The sequence below is a fragment of the Camarhynchus parvulus genome, chromosome 9 (genome assembly GCF_901933205.1).
Source record: "Camarhynchus parvulus chromosome 9, STF_HiC, whole genome shotgun sequence".
Taxonomy (NCBI): domain Eukaryota; kingdom Metazoa; phylum Chordata; class Aves; order Passeriformes; family Thraupidae; genus Camarhynchus; species Camarhynchus parvulus.
Window position 1 is genome coordinate 23,641,420 of NC_044579.1, and position 22,258 is coordinate 23,663,677.

Here is a 22,258-nt window from a genome sequence, read left to right on the forward strand (position 1 = left end):
CATGCCCCGCCAGCCCCTTTGTTTTGAGCGGCGCTGGCAGCGCGACCGGCGGCGGAGAGGCCCGAGCGCGCTGCACCGCTCCGGATCGCCGCGCTCTGCTCCGCGCCTACCACCTGGCCGACCGACCCCGACCCGACCCCGGCCCCGGCGGCGGCTCCCGCGGGGCGCAGCGCGGCAGGGCGCGCTCCCGGCTGTGAGTGCGGGGCGGCGGGGCGCGCTCCCGGCTGGGAGTGCGGGGCGGCGGGGCGCGCTCCCGGCTGGGAGGGCGAGGGTGCGGTGCCGCACGGCGGGCCGGCAACCCCCGGGGAAGGCGCGGAGGCCACTGCGTGACAGCCGAGGCGCGGGGTAGGCCGGCACCGTTAGTCGCCGCGGAGGGGACAGTGCGTCCGGGACTCTGCTGGCAGCGCGGCCCGGCGGTGCCACGTTGGGGTAGGGCTGTGGGCAGCGGCGGAGTCCCGGGGCCCGCGGCGGTGCGTGCCCTGCGGTGTGCGGTGCTGCTGCTGTTGTTGTTGCTGTTTTTGTTACTGTTGTTGTTGATCCCCCGGCGGTACCGGCGGGCGCTGCGCTCCCGGCCCGGCGGACAGAGCGGGCGGGGGGCGTGCGAAGCCCCCGGGGCCCCTCCGTCCGGGGGGTCCGCGCGAGCCCCCGAGCCCCCGCGGGCGCGGATTGGCCTCGCGGGCGGGCGGGGCGGGGCCGCGGGCGCGGATTGGCCGGGGCGCGGGGGGGCCGCGGCGGGGCCCGGGGTGAAGGTGAGCTGGAGGGCGGGCCGGGAGGAGCCATTTTGTACCGCCGCCTCCGGCCGCGCTTCCCTGGCCTGGGCTCGGTTTCGGTGCCGCGCTGTTCCCTGCGGCAGCGGCTCCCGCGGGCTCCCTGCCCGGCCCTGCCGGGGCTGGGCGCGGGCGGGTCCGTTCTGCAGCTTTCCCCGCGCGTTCCTGGTCGCTCGGGCGGCCGGGCCGTGCTCCAGCCTGGCGGGCGCTGCCCCGTGTCGGATGTGCTGGCATCTGGCTGAACCCCGGAGCCCTGAGAACACTGTGGCCGGGGCTCAGGGTCGGGTTTGGTTTAGCGAAATCTGAATCACGTGCAAGAACGACAGCGAAGCCAAAGCGGAAGGATTGGGACTTTTTCACTGTTTCTTCCCCAAACATGAATGATACTACGCAGTGTGCTTTTTCCGTACTTCTTTCCCCATTTAAGTTGGTTTTTTTCCCTCTGAAGGACCTTTTCGTTTACAAAACGGTACATAAAGGGCTGTGCAGTTTCAAGATGTCCCTTTTCAATGCTTGTTTTTGTTTTGTTTTACTTAATAATCGTGACTCTCATGTCCAAATCAGTTCCTGTTTTTTGCTGGGTGACTTTTGAGGCCCCTAAAGGCTTTTTTGTGTGTGTGTCACTAGCTTGGATTACTACTGAATTTTGACATTCTTTCTCTTTTAGAAATCAAGATAGTGTCCTGCATTAGAATAAAAAACTTCTGCAGTTGAGCTCTTATCATCTCAATCAGTTTGATCAATGTCAATTCTTGTTTACTAGTTAATCAGTATTCTTAAAGATTTCATCTTAGACATTCCAATCCTCAGTATCCCTTGTAAAACAAGAATTTTTATTTTAAATAATCATTTAAAACCAACAACGTTTTTGGTCCTTTTCATACCACAAAGAAAGATGAAGGAAGGCGAAATGTTGCGTTTGTTGGTTTTGGTTTTTTTTTTGTCAGAGGGAAAGGTTACGCTCTTTTTCCCCACGCCCTCTTCCTTTCCAAACAAGAAGAGCACGTGCGGTGGTTCTGCCCGGTGCTGCGAGAGGGATTTGTTCTCCCGGCCCCTCGGGGTTCGTTCTCCCCTGCCTCTGGGGCTCTGCTCCCCTGCCTCTGGGGCTCTGCTCCCCCCGGCCTCTCGGGGTCTGTTCTCCCCCCTCTCCCGGCCTTTCGGGGTCTGTTCTCCCCCCCTCCCGGCCTCTCGGGGTCTGTTCTCCCCGGCCCCTCGGGGTCTGTTCCCCCTGCCTCTGGGGCTCTGCTCCCCCCGGCCTCTCGGGGTCTGTTCTCACCCCCCTCCCGGCCCCTCGGGGTTTGTTCTCCCCGGCCCCTCGGGGGTCTGTTCCCCCCTCCCAGCCCTTCGGGGGTTTGTTCTCCCTGCCCCTCGGGGTTCGTTCTCCCGGCCTCCCGGGGTTTGTTCTCTCTGCCTCTCGGTAACCGCGCACCTGAGGCGTCGCCACCGCCTTATCTCCCATCACAAAACCAGCCTGAGCTGCAGTTCCCAGGCTTCGCACGAAAACACCGTTCCCGTGCTGGGTGTCGGTTCTGGGGGGTGCTCGGGTTCTCTGCGGGGTGCTCTGCTCACGGTGACAGCACCCGGCACCGTCCGGTGCTGCCGGCTCGGCCCTCCCGGCCCGTCCCAGCGCCTCCTTCTCTCCCCTCACAGGCGGTCAGCGCTCCGGCCTCGCCAGGTGCTGGCAGCGGCGGGCTCGGGCTGGACACCGCCTCCCCGGCATCTGCAGGAGCCCAGCACAGCCTCAGGTACTCGAAGCACAGCCCGAGGGCGGGCTCTGGGGCTCGGGCACACCTGGGGACAAGGTGTCGCTGGAGGGCCTGGCCCGGAGCTCGGACACACACAGGAACCCGGTTGCTGGCGCTGCTGTGGGTGAAGGGAGAGGGGGGGGAACACACGCCGGGAGCTGCGGGAGGGGAAGGAGGAGTTCAGTGCAACATAATATTTTATGTAAGGGGATTTACTGATAGAAGGTGTCAAGGTGAACGTTTTACAGACTACTTCTGGCCACCTGTGAATCGGGCTTGTAGGGTATTTCCGAGGAGCAGCTTGTGTACTCAAGTTTATGGATGGTGTAGGTGAAGGAAATAGAGGAACCTGAACTCGTGGTGAACCCAGCTTAGCTCAGAAATATGTGTGTGTGAGGTAACATCCATGTCAGAGCCATGTCTGTCTTTGGAAACAGTTTGTAAAACCTGTTGATTATACGTGTAATTTGTTTTTCTTTTCTAGTTTTTCAGACTAAGCTGAATGCTTAAGATCCTTCTTGACCCTTGCTCAGACAAGCAATCCAGTGGATTTTGTATTTTTTTTTGATCAAATAATTCCCATGACTTGTCTTTGGGAAAAAAAAACCTGTATTTTTCTTTTGCTTTGTTTAAACTTACTGAAGAGATCTGAGTGTTAAATTCTCTCACTGACTGGTGTTTTACAGTGCAGGATCTGTAGGTAGATAAGGCATGTAAGTGCCTCTGCATCCAGGAAAGGTGCGGACAGGTCTGTCTGGCTGTGTTTCCCCCCTTTGCACGATATCCAGCTCAGCCTCAGGCACAGGCTCCCCTCTGCCTTTCCCACTTTGGCAGCTGGAAGGTGACATTTCGAAACTGCTAGGAGCAAGATTTGCAGGAAGGCAACACGTAAATGTGATAGAGCTGAACATGTGACACTGTTACTGATAGGCTTGTGAAATTGTTTTGCTGAAGCAAACCTGCAGAAGTAATTAACTGGACAGAAATTGAAGGAAAGTACATTTAAAAACAGTATGTTCTGCACTGAAGTGGAGTTCTTTCTCCTTTTTAGTATCTTATTTGTGATTTTAAAAAAATATTTATCCACTTGAGTAGTTTTTACTCTGGATCTTTTTTTTTTCATTCTCCCATTTCATTAAACCATTAGGACATTAAAAATAAAAATCGTTTGCTGACCACTAATTTTGTGATGTTCCAAGCATAAAGAAGACGTGGCTTCCTTCAGTGAGCAGTTGTAGCCCAGAGCCCTTGTTTCTGGTTATTAATGATTGCATAATACAGTGCTGTCTTAACTTCTCACATAACGAGAAAGATATAATCTTGAAGAATTTTTACTTAGTTGCTGTGTTTTGCCCTCTCATGCAACATCAGGGTCTTGCTTTTCATTTCGGGCTGTCTTTGGAGAAGGTCCGTTAGCTTTTGTGAAATTCATCCGATTTAAATCTGTGGTGCTGGAATTGAGCCTTTTGTGTTTATATTTATATTTGCATGGTTATATTTCCCTTTGCTGCTTTCTTTCTGCCCACTTCCTCATGCGTGTAGTACCTGGTTAGTTGCAGCTGAAGTTCAGCGCAGGGGCAGGATTTTGGCAGCGGAGCTGCTGGGGGCGGTTGTTGGTGTTGTTTTGTATCGGGGCTGTGTCACTGCAGGGTGAAGTGGTTGTGCAATCCGTGGGATAGAATGTCAGCTACAGATCACATTGTCCATTTGTGCCTCGTTAGTCTCTCTGAAGCAATCAGTTATTAGATAGGCTCATTGCAACAGCGTTTTTCAGGCATCAGTGTGACAACTGGTCCTATTTTAAGTCAAATTAAAACTAACTATTTTGTAGGGTAAATGAGCCCCAGACCGAGAATCTACCTTGTAAATTTGTGTAAAAAATTTTATTGGGAACAGGATAGTTTTAGAACCTCTTTTCTCAATGAGTGAAGGGACAGCCTGCATTCTTTCCTTGCTGTTTGTTCAGATGGTGCCTTTTAAAGGTGCTGTGTAAAAAGGCTGTTTAAAAAAAGCACGTTCATTGTGTTCTATATTAAGTGGTGACGTGGCCAGTCTGGGACTGGGTAATTGCAGCTCTGAGGATGGGAGCTCATCAGGAAATGAAGTTGCCGTGAGGAGTTGGTGTTTCCTGACTGTGGATTCAGGGAAACTGAATAAAATCTTGGGAGGCATGAAAAAAATTTCCATAAGCCTAAAAATAATTCAGTTTGTGGCCTTGTGGACGTACAAATAAATATTGCAAGCATTTGAAATTGTGCCAATGCCAGGCCCAAGAGGGTGCTTTGCCAGCCTTTTGGTACCTCAGTATGTCTTGGTGTACATTCATCCAGGTCATTTTTAAGGTCAGGAGAGGCAAAAAGCCCTGTTGTGGTAGATTGATTGCTCTCACTAACTCTTACATGCATTATTTGCAAAGTCAGCTGCATGTTCTTCACCTACACACTTCAATATTGGCACATGCTAACGTTTGAGTATTTGATTTTTGCAACTTCAGTGCTCTGATAATGTGAGTGTGTGTTTGCATGCTGGGAGGAACCTTTACACTTGTACTTGAAACTGGAAGGTGTTCAAGGAAAAACTTCTGCTAATAATTCTCTGCCAGTAGTGCTTTGGAAACAGAAAATTTTGCTGTACTCAGCAAGTTGCCCTTTGTTCATGTTTCCAGTAATTTTACACAAAAATGGAGTTCATCTTTCATTCTGTTTTGTGTGCTAGCAGTTTACATTAATTTTTAATCAAGTCATAGATTATCAGTGATCTAATTTTTAGATGTTAGGAATGAACAGGTAAAAACTTATGGTCAAGGTTACTTGTTGAGATCAGAGATTGTTATTTAAATGTAGTGTTATAAGACTTCATTATGATAGACTTTATAATGAAAATGAGTGGTTACTCAATTAAATTTTTGCTTTTAAAATTTCAGTCTTCCCTCCACCCCCTTTTTGACTAGTGCTGTTATATTACTACTTTGGAGGCTCCAGCTGAAATGAGGATCACACTGAAAAAGGGGAAAAGTTGAAGCTCTTGATCATTATTCAGGACATTTTTGGCTTCTCTTAGCCAGGTGATCTGCTGGAGCTGAGATCTTGAGATTTTTTATCTTGCGCAGTAATGCAGTAGCAGCCATTCTGGGACATTCAGAAATTGCCCAAATGTCCCAGACAGCTGTTTTCTGGGTATATTTTGCATTTAACACTTGGCAGTGCTGCACTGCCCTGGGCAAGGTGCACACTAATTTGCCCTGTGCCACCTCCAAGAAAGGTCACCAAATTCTTAGAGTGAGCAAACAAGTATCATGTTTAATTCCTGTGATGCAGCTAAGAGTGTGTCAGACTGAACACTGAGGTGTTTTAATTTTTCAGACCGTTGCACTGAGAAGGAGAACCTCTGCAAGTTTTTCTCAATGACTCTATAGCCAACTGATGTAACAATGGTACTAATATTGGGACGCAGACTGAATAGAGAGGAGAGCGGGATACGAGATTCCCCTGCAACCAAGCGGAAAGTCTTTGAAATGGACCCAAAGTCGTTGTCAGGCCCCGAATTTTTCGACTTCTCCTCGGGATCATCCCACGCAGAAAGCATTCTCCAGATCTTCAATGAATTCCGAGACAGCCGGCTGTTCACGGACGTCATCATCTGCGTGGAGGGCCGGGAGTTCCCGTGCCACCGCGCCGTCCTCTCGGCCTGCAGCAGCTACTTCAGAGCCATGTTCTGCAACGACCACAGGGAGAGCAGGGAGATGCTGGTGGAGATCAACGGCATCTTTGCCGAAGCCATGGATTGCTTTTTGCAGTACGTGTACACGGGCAAGGTGAAAATCACCACGGAGAACGTGCAGTACCTGTTCGAAACGTCGAGCCTGTTCCAGATCAGCGTCCTGCGCGACGCCTGCGCCAAGTTCCTGGAGGAGCAGCTGGATCCCTGCAACTGCCTGGGCATCCAGCGCTTCGCCGACACGCACTCGCTCAAGACGCTCTTCACCAAGTGCAGGAACTTCGCGCTGCAGACCTTCGAGGACGTGTCCCAGCACGAAGAGTTCCTGGAGCTGGGCAAGGATGAGCTGATCGATTACATCTGCAGCGACGAGCTGGTGATCAGCAAGGAGGAGCTGGTGTTCGAGGCCGTCATGCGCTGGGTGTACCGCGCCGTCGAGCTGCGCCGGCCTGTGCTCCACGAACTCCTGACGCACGTCAGGCTCCCGCTCCTGCACCCCAACTACTTTGTTCAGACTGTGGAAGTGGACCAGCTGATTCAGAATTCCCCAGAGTGCTATCAGCTGCTGCACGAAGCCAGGCGATACCACATCCTTGGAAACGAGATGATGTCTCCCAGAACTAGGCCACGCAGGTAAGGAAATTCTTCTAACCCTTTTTCCTGCAGAAGGACATAATTTGATGTACAGATGTTTGATATATGCATGCCTGGAGAAAAGCCTCTTGCGGATTATTTTAGTTTGCTAAACTCTGGAGCTGCTGCAGTTGCACTTTTGTACTTCCCATGTGTATGAAGCTCACATGTCTGAGAATGTGCATAAATGGGGCTTTTTATACAGAGCACCTTATTGCTCTGAAAAAAGGTAAGTGAAGTTACATTACCTTGCAAGTAAAATACTTTCTTAAGGTTAATGTTTGCTAGGGGAGATCTTCAGTTACTTCATACAGTAGCAGTGTCTTGAAGAGAGCTTACTGTGCTGTGGCAGGAAAAGCACTCCATTTCCCCAGCTTTCTTTTTGTAACAAAGTCATGTAAACGTACAGTACACCACAGAGGATGTGGATGGGGTACTATGTTTTCAGAGCATTTCCTTGCTACATCACAAATATTTTACAGATGGAGTAGCACCTGTATTTGTAATTGACAGCAGAACAGCAGGTTGTTAACTGTAAATAAACCAAATGTTGTATTTTTAAAGAATCATGAAACAGTTCCTGAAGTATTTTGTGCTCATTCGGTGACATTTTAATAATTCACAATTGCTGCAGCTTAATAATATGTTGCACAAATAGGTGACTGAGGTTGCAAGAAGAAATGAGGAAGAATCCATTAGTGGCATTTATGAGCAATGGCTATTATGATTTTTTTTTCCTGAAAAATATTTTCCCTGCCTCATGTCAATGATAGTAGAGATGATAGTTCATGGTTAAGTCCAGCTGATTTGAGCAGTTTTTTATAAAACTGTATGTTACATTAAGGTGATGCAATGATGGTCTAGACAGATTGTATTAGGAGTTACTCCTCTTTGTTTACTCTTACTCATATGTGGTTGCTCTACAGTGACTCTGCAGGGAACCTTTATTTTTTTGGCAGGTGCTTAAGGGGAAAAAACACTGGGCAGTGTTTGCCCCGTTAGTGGCTTTCCAGTCCTCAGTCCTGCCATGAGAGAAGAAATTCGTCCCAAAGTCCCTGCAGCCCTGCTCCCACCCAGGCTCTCTCAGCTGTGCACTGGTGTGGGAGGTCTGTGCAAGCGTTTGGATCACGGCAGTTTGGGAATTGCTGCAGTGATTGTTCCTGGGCTGGAGGGAGGGACCCCTGGGAACTCAGACAGTTGGAGGGAGCTGCGAGCTGCAGTGTTTGGTTTGGTGTTTGTTCTGCTTTTCTTACTCAGTTGGCTGAGGAAGGCAAATACACTCAGGAGCTCTGTCAGTGCGGGGGATCTATGTGCTAGAAATTCTGAAGAACCCAGAGTGGGGCTCTGATGAAGTACCTTGCTTAATACAGGTGATTTCTCAAGCCGGGGGGTTTGTTGGTTTTACTGGTGAGTTTATTAAACTGCAGTGGGAGTTTGAGTAGGTAGGAACAAGAGAAGTAATTTACAAAGAGAAAAACTGGCTGGCATCCCAGCAGGAATTTTTTCCCTTTTTCTATATTACATTCGTGGAATAGTTCTTTGTCATTTGTTTCTGTTGTCTGTTTGTTTCCGTTGCCTATAGCAAAAAGGGATCATATTTTGAAATAGTTGCCAGGTCCCTGTTCCCCCATGTTTTCATCAGGCTTTTCTGGGCATTCTGGGGGGCTTTGGGGAGGGGAGGGCAATGGAGAGCTCTTTTCCTTTTTTCTTGCCTGCCTCCAGTATCTTTTCTATATAAGCTGTTTCTAAAAGGACACTGGCTACAGGATAAAAAATTCCCACACCAGTGCTTTTAGTGAAACTTTGGGATATAAGTTGTGATCACTTGTATGGATATGGATGCACCTGTGGGTGAAATGTGTTCTACATGTTTTTTTCAAAGAACAGACTACATTGTAATTGATTTTTTTCTTTTTGTAGCCAGTGAAGAGTTACCTGGCAATTTAAGAGTTAAATAAAAGTTTCAAGTGCGGCATAACTGTTGTCTCTGCCACTAAGGCATCCTTGGCAAATGCAGGTCTTTCTGAGACAGCCTTTCAGTCCTTGCAACAGTGACATCTTGAGGCTGTCCCTCCTGCTCCCCGAGCCTGTCCTGTCCCTCCTGTTGTGTTGCACACCAGATCTGCCAGCTGAGAGCAGGCAGTGAGCACTGACACACTTCCATACCCCAAACTGCTGTGTGCTTTGAGTTATCTTCAGACCTTCAACAAAGCTGCTGTTCAGCTGTCTGGTACCTCTACCTGAGTGTGCTCTTAACCAGAAATTAGGATGTTTACACATTTTAATGTGTCCTTTTTGGTTGCCTTTGGAAAGCTTCAATGGTAGTCCCTTCTTTTTCTCACTTGGAGATGGGTTTCTGTTTCACTTTGCATTTTCTCTGCTACCTTGTTTACTACCCAAAATTGATTTAACAGCGAGGAGGAAAAAAGTAGTGATTTACCAGAATTTCTGTAGTTTGTTTGAATTTCTGTAATTTGTTTTCTGAAATTACCATGGTTTTGAATGTGATCTGTTTGAGCTACCACAAGTTCTTCTGTCCAGCTCGTGCTGTGCTGGTTGGTGTTTTCACCTCAAGAGGTGTGTGTGGAGCTCAGGACCCCTGGAAAGCCTGCTCTTGGGAATGCATGGAATTGTATGGCACTGTTCATTGTCCTTCTTCACTTCTACTTAATGCATCTGTCCTTGGTGGGATGGTGTCTCCTGGGATCTTTACAGCCTGGTTTAGCACTGTGCTACTTTGCTCACACTGTTTTGTCTGAGGGCTACAAGAAGGGCTTCCTGTACTGCTGGTTGAGGTCACAGCTTTTTCTAACCTTCATTTAAGTATATCCTTAGTTCTTTTCTGGAATTAGCCTTTGCCTGGATGTTCTTTTTGTGTTTTCCTACCAGATTTTACTTTTTTTAAAAGTGGGTGTGCACTCTGTCATTTGAAAACAAAAATTTGGAACTAACTATAAAACCTGCACAGTGCAAGACTCGTTCAAGAAAATACGATGGAGAAAATTTCTCTTACCTGAAGAAAGAATCTGGTCATATAGGTACTAAAATGTTAAGAAAATTTTTTGTTCTCTTTGGATTTGAAATACTGTGCTAAATGAATATTTTCTTGAAAAACTTCAATTTCATAAAACGCTCTCTCTGAGCAAAGTTTTTTGGTTCATTGAGTTTTAAACCAAAAATTGATAATCTGTCACAATCATCCTTTCAGTGAGTGAATGGAGGCCTCAATTCTAATCTAGAAAGTAATGCATAGACAAACCTCTTTGTACACAATTAGCTGGTGTCTTTGGGCTTGCTTCTAAGGCAAATTATGAGATGAGTGTCTTGCTTTTATGGAAGTTCTTTTCCTGGGTAATGCTTTGTTGGCACAGGAAGTTCCCCTCTCTTACCCTTTGAGAGATTCTTTTCAGAGTTGTTCCTCAAAAAAGCAAAAACCAGTAAACAGTAAATACATAGAAACCAGGAAGGAGCGTGACTGCAAAGCTGAGCAGCTGACAAGAGTTTCTTCTGACAAGTTCAGGTGTGTAAGTGCCATTCCTCAGACACATCTCATTATTCTCATCCTGTAAGATGTTAGCATTTAGCATTGCCTTTGCCTGTTCACAGTATTCTGGGTAAAAACATATATGGAATATTTCAATTTGGTGGGTGGGGACAAGGAGGTAGAAGGGCTCACGAGTTTTATTCATGATGTCTCAACACAGGGAAAGCCTCATCAGGATTTATAGGTGAATATGTGCGTAAGTTCATGTTAGGTACTTGAGGGACAGGTCGTGTAACTTTTCCCTCACATCCAGTCATAAATCTTTTCTTCTTTATTTTTGAGAGAAGACTGTGGTACTCAGCAATGGCATGAATGTCTGCTGTGTGAGATACCTATTCACAGTGGGATCATAGTACAAAGCACAACACAACAAAAAGGCTCATCAGAAAATAAATCAATCTTACATTCAGTTTTGCTTAACTGACAGCAGTCCTTGAAATAACTATGTCAGTGCAAAGTGCTTTAATTTTAAAATGCTCTGGAAAGAAAGGAGTTTGACAAATGCTGACAAGAAATCATAAGTCTGAGAGGGGGAATAAAGGTGGTCACAGTTTGATTTGCATGTTAAACATAGTTGGTTGATTCTCTACATTCAAATGTGCATTAAGTTTTGTTAGATAAGTGTTGTTACTGTTGTGAATATAGCATATGTATGGTGCAGAAGCATCTGGTTAGTAGAACAATAATCAGTGTGTGGAATAGAGCTTAACAGTCTATATGGGTACATTGCAATTTGTCTAATGCCTGATTTATTCCCACTGAATTGTAGTTTTTGGTTTTAGGTTTGAATTTTTCTTTCAGTATTCCTTAATGTTTCCTCCTGTCACTGCAGGAGGAAACATTAACGTTTTACTGTACATTGGCTCTAAGGTTTTTTGGTTTTCCTTATTTTAGTGACTACACTTCTGCTTTTAAACACTTGGAAATATAGGTGCTGTAAAGTAGTATTACTTTTGTAAAGCTCAGGATGGGGAATGAAGACTGATTTCATTGTGGAATAGATTGTTCATCTCATTGTCTCTGGCCTGGCTTGAACTCTGTTTCTGATCTACATGTACAGTGAAAGGAAAAATATTATTATAGTAAGAGCTTTCTATGTTATTTAATGACATGGTTTTTACACAGAACATTGTGCAGTGCAGCTCCACCACTTACACAGTACTCCTGTCAGTATGGTAACCTACTGTGTAATGAGACAGCTGGAAACAGTGAAAGCCTGTTTGCTAAATGACTCTTTCTTCTATTTTCTTTTTTCATTGTTGTTATGAAATTGAAGCTAAATAGTATTTTTTCTGATTTTCAACGAGTTTTGAAGACAATGTTGTTTGGCCTCCATGCACTAATAAATATCCCCTACATTTTAATTTTCTGTGTTCACTTTTTTAGATCAACTGGTTATTCTGAGGTGATAGTTGTTGTTGGAGGCTGTGAACGAGTTGGAGGCTTTAATTTGCCCTACACGGAGTGCTATGACCCTGTGACAGGAGAGTGGAAGTCACTGGCTAAACTTCCAGAGTTTACCAAGTCTGAGTATGCCGTGTGTGCTCTGCGGAATGATATTCTTGTTTCAGGTGAATAATCCTAAACAATTCAAGAGTTCTTTCTTTGGTTGGTTTTCCTTGTGTCCTGTTGGTGGAGTGTGTTTGTTTTGGTTTGCTTTTTAAGTAGTGTGGCATATCTTTGTACTGTGAACTTCCAGAAGCTCAGCTGAAAGTCACTTGCTGCTGTGAACACCAGCCCCAGCACAATCTTACTGTAAACAAAAGTGTTTTCTGGAGTTCTTGTTTGGCATGAATCTGCAGTTTTTTACAGCTGATTCCAGGACATCAATTGTGTTTAAAGAGACCAGCTAAAGGCTTTGAAATACAGCAGGAGCCTGTGTGCAGCAACAGCTGGGAAAACTACAGACAAAAAATCCCAAGCAGGCTTCTCCCAGCAGCACATTCAGACCTTTAGCAAGGGAGAATTACAGGGTGCAGCTGATGGTTCAGCCAGCAGGCTGTGTGTGTTGGTTTAACCAAAGCAATGCTCTCCTCAGGTGTGTGTGCCTGTGCCATTGGAACAGAGTGAGGATCCAGGGAGGCCCTCACAGAGCAGAGGAGGGGGGTGGGAGGGATGTGCCAAGGGCAGGGCATTTCTGGGGGTCTCATCCAGGTCTCATCACTACAGGAAATCTGAAGAGCTTCGGCAAAAGCCATTAAAATGCATTCCAACTTCAAGGAATAGTCTGGTGTGGTCTCAGCGTTATGGGAAAGTGTGAGGAAAACAACTTACTGTGTGATTTTATCTTTGAAATCCACTGCAAATCCACGTATTCAGTGTAATGTATAAATACTGCTAGATTCTTATTGCATCCCAAAAGGGGATATAAAGTTTTCACTGCCCACTCTAGAGAGGCATGTTAATAGTTAGCATTATCCATTCAATAATTATTCAGATTGGCATATGTTTCATTTTAAAGGTGGAAGAATCAATAGCCGGGATGTCTGGATTTATAACTCTCAGCTTAACATTTGGATCAGAGTTGCCTCCTTAAATAAAGGCAGATGGAGACATAAAATGGCTGTTCTTCTGGGTAAAGTAAGAGAAGTATATCTTAATTTTTTATAGTGGGAATGTTTGCTGTATATAAGGAAACAGAGGAGAAAATACTTAAGTATTACTTTGTATTTCATATCTAATAATTTAAAAAATATTTTTATATTTTCAACTAAAATACTTCAAACAATTAGGCTTTTCATCAGTCAGACACTACCCATGGACATGAAAATCATCTTACTGCTCATTTATTTTTTGGGGTTTTGTTTTTTCATCATTGAAGTGGCTTATTTCAAAGAAGCAATTTTTTGGGAAGCAAAGAAGGATCTGGATTTGCCTGTGCTTCACAATGCTGTCTTAACAGTTTATGTAGTTATTAGCAGAAACTGATAGTGCTCTGAATGTCAGCAATTTTATTTAATGTTTTCTGTTGAGATTAAGAAAACACATGTCATGTGGAAATGGGAGGCTTTGCTATATTTTGAAGGCAAGTATGCCTGACCATAAAACCACTAGTTGGGGCTCCCTTACTGAAAGTTAGACAAGATGTGCATGTGGTGTCACTTGGTCTTCTTAGAGATGAAACGTGCAGCTAAGCAAGCAGAGGGAAGAAAGTAATCACAAATAATGAGGAGGTCTGCTTCCTAAATATGAAAGAAGAGACAAGAAAGTAGAGTTTACAAGCTGAGAGGAAGAAATACTTCAGTAAGCAAGTAGGGAAAAAGCAAAATGCCAGAAATGCAAAGGTAAACTCAGATGGGCGTTTGCTGCTGTTGTTGAATGTTATCTAAAAAAAGAGAAATACAGAGGAATGCCTTTTCTAACAAATGCTATTCAAAGAAGAAGTTTCTACTGCAGTATTAATAATACTGTGCTTTGGCATGTGTTTGCAGTGTCATTCCACATGTGACTGAATGGAACTCTCCAGGGAGTCTTTACCTGTTATTTTCAGACCATATTCTTCTCCTCCTCCTGTGTATAAATAAAAAATGTGAGGAGTGTGTCCCTTGACAAATGCAGCAGATCAGCTTTAAATTAATTTAATGTGGTATTTAAATACAATAGCTGCTGCAAACACAGCATGATGGTGGTTGTCACCCTGTGTGCAGGTGTACGTGGTGGGAGGATACGATGGGCAGAACCGTCTGAGCAGTGTGGAGTGCTACGACTCCTTCTCCAACCGCTGGACGGAGGTGGCTCCCCTGAAGGAGGCCGTGAGCTCCCCAGCTGTCACCAGCTGTGTTGGCAAACTCTTTGTCATCGGGGGTGGCCCTGATGACAACACCTGTTCTGACAAGGTCAGTTGGCACTCTTGGGTTGCATCTTCTATCCACAGCAAACTGGATTAAAGCCAGGTCCTGCAGGAGATCTGCTTGAGCGTTTTTGTGCTGGGTGGAGTGTGGAGTTATTCTAATACAAAAAGTACAGAGTAGAAAATGTTAATTGAGCAATACACTGTTATTGTGGTCTTTCTCATGGATACATTGCATATGTCATTGGCTTCACAAGTTCTGTCAATTCTTAAGTGGGAGTGTTTGGAAAACAATGTCAAAATTGCTCGTATGTATAAATTATTGATACATGGAGTCTGGGGGGGCACTGCTGCTTTGTCTCTCCTCCTGTGACCTGTGCGGGCATGCCAGGCTGTTTCTTCAGCTGGGCTCTCAGTCTGAAAGGCCTATTCCTGTTTCCAGGTTCAGTCTTATGATCCTGATACCAATTCCTGGTTGCTCCGTGCCACCATCCCCATTGCCAAGAGATGTATCACAGCCGTGTCCCTCAACAACCTGATCTACGTGGCTGGCGGGCTCACCAAAGCCATTTACTGCTATGACCCCATTGAGGACTACTGGATGCATGTACAGAATACATTCAGCAGACAGGTAATTACCAGTCAAAAACCCAAAGGCAGCTGAAAGGTGCTTTTTGACATTGTTATCTTGGCATTAAATAAGCATACATTTGCTTAACCCTAATAGAATCACATCTCTGATTTCATTCTTGCTTTACCTCTTCATCTGTGTAACTCAAAACATCACAGAAGAGGAAGTTTCTAAACCAGTAACTTTTCAGCTGGCTCTTAGGCAGTCCAGGCTCTGCTTGAGAGCTGCTTCTGTTGAAGAACAGTAGAGTGGATGATGATTTCATTGTATAGACATTCCATTCTGTTGTATGTTGTCATTTAGACCGAAGGGAGTAATTTCCTTAAAATTGATTAAAGCCTTTCAGTGTAACAGGAAATACTGAAGGCTGTTTTTTACAGTGTGAAAAAGCCCCACTGTATAGCACAGAAAGGGTCTGACCTGAGCAGTGGGAGCTCTCTCATTTCCACACGTGGGACATGGAGCAGGATTTGAGTCTGCTCAGTAGTGAAGTGTGTGTGCAGCAGCTGCATTTCCCCATGTTTTGTAAACACCAGTCACATATTCTATAGTATTACCTAAGAGAAATTTGTTCTTTTTTCCCCAGCCTTCCCTCTGTTCCTCTGTTTTAATCTGTGTTCTCTATTTAACTGAGTATTTTTTCCATGCCTGCTTTTGAGGAAGAAATAAAATCCTATCTCTGTTTCAAGTAAGACATAGCACTGTCTTTTCTTGTGAAGTCTTTTTAGTCCTGCCTTTTTTCCTCTCCACATTTACATCCCTCTTCATTATCTGTTGCTCCTCTAAGGTGCTTCTCCTTTTTCCCATTCTTTGCATTAATAGTACCTACAGTGGTCCCTCTTCTGAAAACCTTTGTTCTCTCCTCCTTTCCCTATCTCAGATCTTTCAGTGGTAAGTACAGTGTTCAGTTGTATTCCATTGTTCCCTTTGTCTGAGCTCCATGTAGTAAAGGCTTGGACCTGAAATAGTCTTGTGCTGCTGCTTTCCCTAATTGTTGTGCTTTCTGCTCTGGCCCTTTCAGGAGGGAACGTTGTAGGCCAGGCTGTTTACAGAAGGCAGTCACAGTGCTGCCTTCCTGCACTGGGGCAGACACACACAAATCAAGTCTTGCTTTTTAAATAACCGTGTGTTCCCTTGTGTTTTCTTGCAACAGGAGAATTGTGGCATGTCTGTGTGCAATGGAAAAATCTATATCCTTGGTGGAAGACGGGAAAATGGTGAAGCCACAGACACTATTCTTTGTTATGACCCTGCCACGGGCATTATCACAGGAGTAGCAGCCATGCCCAGGCCAGTATCGTATCATGGCTGTGTGACCATTCATAGATATAATGAAAAAGGCTTTAAACTCTAACTTTTCTTTTCTTGGAAAAAGAAGAAGAATGAATCCAGTGGTCTGCTGCAAGACAGGCTTTTTAAAGATTCCTGAAGTGGGAATTCCAAAGTGTCATATGAAAATTCTATCCTGTGCCTTTAGAAAAAGGGTTAATTTAACTTACCAAACAAGTCTACAAACCTATCCAGTAACCAGAGTTCAGTTATAGCTGCTGTGGGCTCTGATATGAGAGCAGGACAGTGGTCAGCAAGTTTGCCCTATGTGTCATTAGTAATTAAAACCTTGAAAGCTTTTGGGGAAAGTGCCTTCAGCATTTGTGCCTGTGTCTTTAAAAGCAATATCTTCAAGGTGTTTCCAGTTCTGTTCATGGGAAAAATGCATAGGCAAGTAAATCCCAAAGAGTCATCCTGAATCATTATCTGCAATTTAAAAAGCTCAATTATAATTCATATGCATCATTCTTAAAACCAGCTAGATTTTGTTTGTCAGATCATGCATGGGTTGAAATTAAAAAAACAAAAACAATGCATAAAGCCAAAGCAAAACCAAAACACCAACAAAACAAGCTACATTGGACAAATAAGAGAATCTCTGAGAAATGCTTTCTTCTGAAGGACAAACTGGCTGTTTGGTGAGCCACTACAACACAACTGCAGTGATGCTTGTGTACATTAACCCTGTGGAACTTATTCATAGTGCTCATAAATGTCCAGCAGAGAAGTACAAGGCTACATGACATGGAAAACCAGTGGGTTCAGGTGCACCTGTGAGGCAAAGTTTGAATCACAGTTTTTACCTTTTTGAATAGTATGGGTGAAGGGTGAGAGTTACTGGGTTCACTCTTTGCTCACTGCAATGTCTAAACTATTTAGGAAATAAAGGGATGTTGAACTCTGGATTCTCACAGTTTTCTGAATCATGTTATAAATTACCTGGTGATAGAGGTGGGGACTTGAGTTTGTGCCCTACAGGTTATAAATTGGTCTTTTGGATGTCTCATCTGCAGAGATGGCAGAGTATCCAGCAAGTATTTCTTGGCCTTTCTTCAGACAATCACTTACTGTAGCACAGTTAAACTACTGCATAAGCTGCTTGGCCACAGATAAAGAAATTCTGGAAAGGTTCCTCCTTTCACCAGAAAAATATCTGTGGACCTGTCCATGTAGCCATATGACGTGTTTTGGATAATTTTGAAGCTAGGAAGCACCTGTATTTTGATGCACCACCATTGCTGGGTTGGGGTTTTTTCAGTAAAGGTATTTTTTTAAGTCCTCCCTAGATTTCTGTACTAGGATTCCTTATTTCCAGTACACAGTTGTACAGTTGAGGCATAAAGTTCATAAAAACTGAAATAGCACTTGGGAGTTGGAAAATGAATAGGATTGTCTGTGTACCAATTTCCTGTAAATCACCAAAAACCTCAGGAACTGCCTTTCAAAGGAATTCCGAGGACAGCAGCCAGTAAGGAAATTGGTCAGTGCCAGGGCAGAAAAACCCCATAAAACCCCTGCAGAGCCAGCCCTGGCCTCGGGGTTCTGGTCTCTGCTTGCTCAGGAGGGTGAAAACAAGCACCATCTCTGGAACGTTGTTTGTTCCACTGGACTTTCCTCATCTGTTTTCCCAGAGTATTTCTTCATGAGATGGAAATTCTGACCCTCAGTGAAGCTATGCCAAACTGGGAGTCACCATTTTCAGTAACATGGTCATGAGTTTTAAAGAGCACTGGGAGCTGCACTTTGGGATGCATTAACTTGTAACCTCAGGAAAGGACACAAATTTCAGTTTCTGGCTGAATACCAAACACTGCTTTTGATATGGTAAGAGTACTGATAAAATACAAATCATTGCATATCAGTGATGTAATCAGGAGGTCAGTCCCTGAGCATTCACATTGTCCTAAAAAGAAAATCCATTGATATAATGTAAGACAAATGAATCAGATAAATTAATCCTTTTCTAAGTTTCATCTGCTTTGCTCACCAAGTTTTACTTTGAAATGGCAATTTCAGCACCTCTGAATAGGGTCTGTTGATTGCAATGGTAATTGCCCTGGAACTGACTGTATGTACTAACAGCATATCTAGTTTGTGCCATTGTTGTAAATAAAAATGACAAAGACTATAGGAGCACTTCGTTACAGATGCAATTTGAAAAATATCTTCCTTTCCTTTGATTTCCTCTTGTTTGTATTCAGACTTGTAATGTTGTCATGCTATACTGTTTTTAAACAGTGCTTATTCTGTAGGTATAGAACAGTGTCATTTAATCTGTGTTTATAATACTGCACTACTCTGTAAATAACAAGATACTGCTTTCCAAGGTTTTTAAGACTAATTTTACAGTTTAGTTGTCTTTTCTTACCAATTTATGTACTGTTACCTGTTTTTGAAAATGACAGTTTAATGAACCAGTAAATGCAGAAATGTAGATGCAGAAAACTTCTGCTTACAGTTCTTCAGAATCTGTATCAAAGCTGAACAGTTACAGGTGTGGAGCACTGCTAAAAGGCAGTTTTAAAGAAAGCAATGATTTCTTTAAAACAGGCAGTAAGTTTTTCTTCTTGCTTGTTTACTCTGTAAATAATTTGCACTTATGGCCTTCTCTGTTACAACATTTATTTTTAGATATACTAGAAAAGAAAAATTTGACCTTGATTTAATGAAAATGTGCCATATTTCTAGAAGGATGCATTAATTTGGAAGTTGCATTCCTGAGCCACTTGTTCTCCAATGCATTTCACTTAGGTATAGATGGATTCAAAGATTTAACCTCTCACTCTTATGCATATCTAGATGCTTGCAGTTTATGGGCTTGAGCAGGAAGTTGGTTTTAGTTTTTTCCTTTGTCTCAGCTAGGATAGAAAATCATTAATATCATCTACTATAATCAAATTATTTCCATTATAAATGGTAGCAGCTCTAGAGCACCTGCACAAAGATGTAACTTCAGTCCAACCATACATATGAGGGCTCAAACATCTCCAAGTCACACCTAAAACATAAATTCTAAGAATTGTCTTCACTCTGCTAAACAGAAATGAGTAAATATTTTTCTTCTCTGTTTTGATGTCCACTTCTGTTCTTAGCAGTGTGATGTTAATTGAAGACACTTGATGCTTTCTTGCAGCCAGGCTTCTGGAAGGTTCTGAATCACTTACTGATCAGTGCAGCACGTGCAGCCTGTAGCCCTTGGCATTCCCCTTTTACAGCCATCAGCCACAGAACATTGCCTGCTAATCTTGTAGTTGTAGCTGTAGACTCCCTTCTTGGGAATGGTTCAGTAGACACAATTTGTGGAATCTCTTCCATTTTATACTGTGTGTCTGGGGGACTGGGCACTGTGCTTTCCCCTCCAGCATCAAGGGGTCCAGACTGTACTGTTATTTTTTTCTTTTGACTGGCACCGATGCAGTTCTCATCAAAGGTAGCTTTGTTTGTACTCTGTTAAAGCAGAGATGTTCATGCAGACTATGTTGGTATGGACCCTTACTCTAATTTAGTGAAGCTTTTAAAATAGTATTAACATGGCAAAGTTTTGAGAGAGGCTGATGATGGAGGAAGAGGAAATGCTCACCTGGACAGAGATTCAGAGGAAGCTTTGGTCACCTGTGCTTGAGAGCAAGGATGCTACTGCCTGTTCAGTTTCTTCCTCAGATAGTTGAGTTCCCCTCATTCTCTTAGGCAGACACTTTGTTTGTCCTGTTTGTGTTTGCCTTGCTGCAAGGACAGAACAAGCAGCACTCACTGCCTGTGACTCCACTGTGCTGCTCAGCAGAGCCCGGGCTGAGTCCAGCCCTGAAGAGCAGAGACAGGAGAAAAGCATTGGAGCAGGCTCAGAGATGGCAGGAGGAGACACAGTGTGGTTGGGGGGTTCAGTTTGGCTGGGCTTGCTGAAACCAGGGTGTTCAGGATGCTCCTAAGTTTACAATTCCGGATGCTGAAACTCAGGTGGTAAAAATGTTTCATATTTGTCAATTCACTGAACTCAGCTGGAGCAATAAAGATGCAGATATGCCCGTGGTGTGCTAGGGCAATGCTCAGGAAAGCCAGGGCTTCATTTTTCTGAATTGCCCAAATAGGCAAGTTACTGTGGGGTTCTTTTTTACCACTGAAGAGGGCAAAACCCAATTCAAGAGCATTAAGAATCTCACACGACTTGATCATTGTGAGGCACAATGAATATTTTCATCTGAATGTAGTCTTATGTACACAAGAAATTACAAATGAAATTATTTGTTGTGCCTGGTTAAGAAAATCTGAGCACCATATACTCAGAAAAGGAGCCTAGAGGGTAAAATGAAATTTCTAAGCAGAAACCTGCTATCTGGTTGGGGGCCAAGCAGTGCTTTGGGTTTTGTAAAATATGTTTAGCACACAAGTTTCCTCACTATGGAATTATTTCAGATGGCATTAATTAAAGTGGAACACGATTGTGTAACCAGCAGCCTCCCACCAGGCCCAAGCCAGCTGTGACTCTGTTCCCTGCTTGCTGCCTTTGTGTCACACACAAGTTCATGAAAACATTACTAAGAACTGTAAGCTATTTGCAGGAATATTCCTTTTTTCCTACTGTAGAGATCCAGTCAATGCTAGTATGTTTATGTGTGCACATCTGTATGTGAATTATTGTGTGATCATTCTCTGATAGTGCTGTTACAAGTGATGCACATAAAGGCCCTGTGTACAACTTGTTAATAGTGTAATTAGGGCTTCGTTTGTATGATTAGCTCCAAAGAAAATAATGTGTGTTAATCTTGAAAATACCTGTGCCTTGAATTCACCTGTATTTTTATCTGTTGTGAAGAAGAGCTTAGATTACTCCTCCCAGTTTGTTATCTTTATTACGATTGGTCTTACTGTCCAGACTGTTAATGTCCTCCTAGGAGAAATAAATCTTGCCATTCATTAATTAGCACAGTTAAACTTCTTGTTTAGAACATGCCTAGAATGCTTCCATTATTACAGTGCTATGGCAGATTTAATCTAGAGAAATCAGTATTTGTTTTTTTCTATTTTTTGTTTCCAGCAACGCCTCAGTGACAAAGGACTGAGTTTAGTCTTTGACTTCCTGTCCCTAACATGTACAGTTTCTTGTATTAGTCAGTAGCCTCTGTGATATTTCTGAACTCTCCAAAGTCATCAACCTCTTGTTCAAGATACAAAATATGAAGCAATAATATGGTGCAGCATGGCAATAAGCAAATCAAGAGACTTGAATGTAATGTACTGTTACTAATTTCATCTGTGTAAATGCTGGACCTATGAGTTATTCTCCTTTTGGTGCACCTGTAGCACTTTGGAGTTGGATTAATAGGAACTACTTGGCCATGGAAAGAGAGTTTACCTCCTGAACTGTTACTCATATGATATTTTTGCCTGAAATCATATTTTCATTTTCCTTTTAGTGCTGAGGAAAACAGCAGTTCTTGTTATTCCTTGCCAGTTCCTTTATTTACTGAAACATAAAAGCTGTAGTTCCACGGAGAGCTGATCTTGCCCTCAAGAACAGCCTGGTGCAGCACAAATGACATTTGAACGGGAAAGCTCAGACCACTTACTGTGTGCCAGAGTCGATGTAACAGATCTGACATATAACATTAAGGTCTTCAGATTGTGCTGACAGTAGAAAAGTGATTTTGTAATGTAGCACAATTGCAGTAACACCTGTTGTATTTAATTATACTTCTTGCATAATTCTTTGAAAGTTTTTTAAAGTTCAGTGTATCTAATAAACATTTGCCTTTTGAATAGTTCACTGTGGTTTATTCAGTTTATGAGAAGTTCCAGGGTGGGGCTCGGTGGTACAAGGAGGAAACTCCCTGCTGCTTTTTTTGGGCCATGTAACTTGTTGGATTCTGCCCCTTGTGCAGCCTCTCTCCTTTGATCTGTTCTCCTGCCTCCCAGTCTAGGTGTTTTCCCTGCTCATCTTCCTGTCCTACCAAGGGGAATAAAGGCAAGCTGGAGGCTGCACAGAACAGTAAACTTGAAAGAAAACTGGGAAAACTAAAAAGCAGGGGGTGGGATGTGAAATATTGGTTAATCCTGGGTATTGTGGTGAAAAAATGTGAGTGGACTCAGAAGGCAAAACCAGCATAG

General features: G+C 43.9%; 1 protein-coding gene across 4 annotated transcripts; it reads left to right on the plus strand.

Annotated features, from left to right (window-relative positions):
• Positions 1 to 21,912, plus strand: KLHL24 (kelch like family member 24). Of its 4 annotated transcripts, none has more exons than XM_030954239.1 (8): positions 1 to 193; positions 2,418 to 2,512; positions 5,875 to 6,862; positions 11,793 to 11,977; positions 12,868 to 12,986; positions 14,054 to 14,242; positions 14,639 to 14,827; positions 15,981 to 21,912. In XM_030954239.1, the coding sequence occupies exons 3-8, from the start codon at positions 5,943 to 5,945 to the stop codon at positions 16,179 to 16,181; spliced, it is 1,803 nt and encodes a 600-aa protein (XP_030810099.1). In that variant the 5' UTR covers positions 1 to 193; positions 2,418 to 2,512; positions 5,875 to 5,942; the 3' UTR covers positions 16,182 to 21,912. The 4 variants fall into 4 exon arrangements, with proteins under 4 accessions (XP_030810099.1, XP_030810102.1, XP_030810101.1 ...); XM_030954241.1 differs by lacking the exon at positions 1 to 193 and adding an exon at positions 250 to 345; XM_030954240.1 differs by lacking the exon at positions 1 to 193 and adding an exon at positions 290 to 429.
• Positions 21,913 to 22,258: the final 346 nt, after the last annotated feature.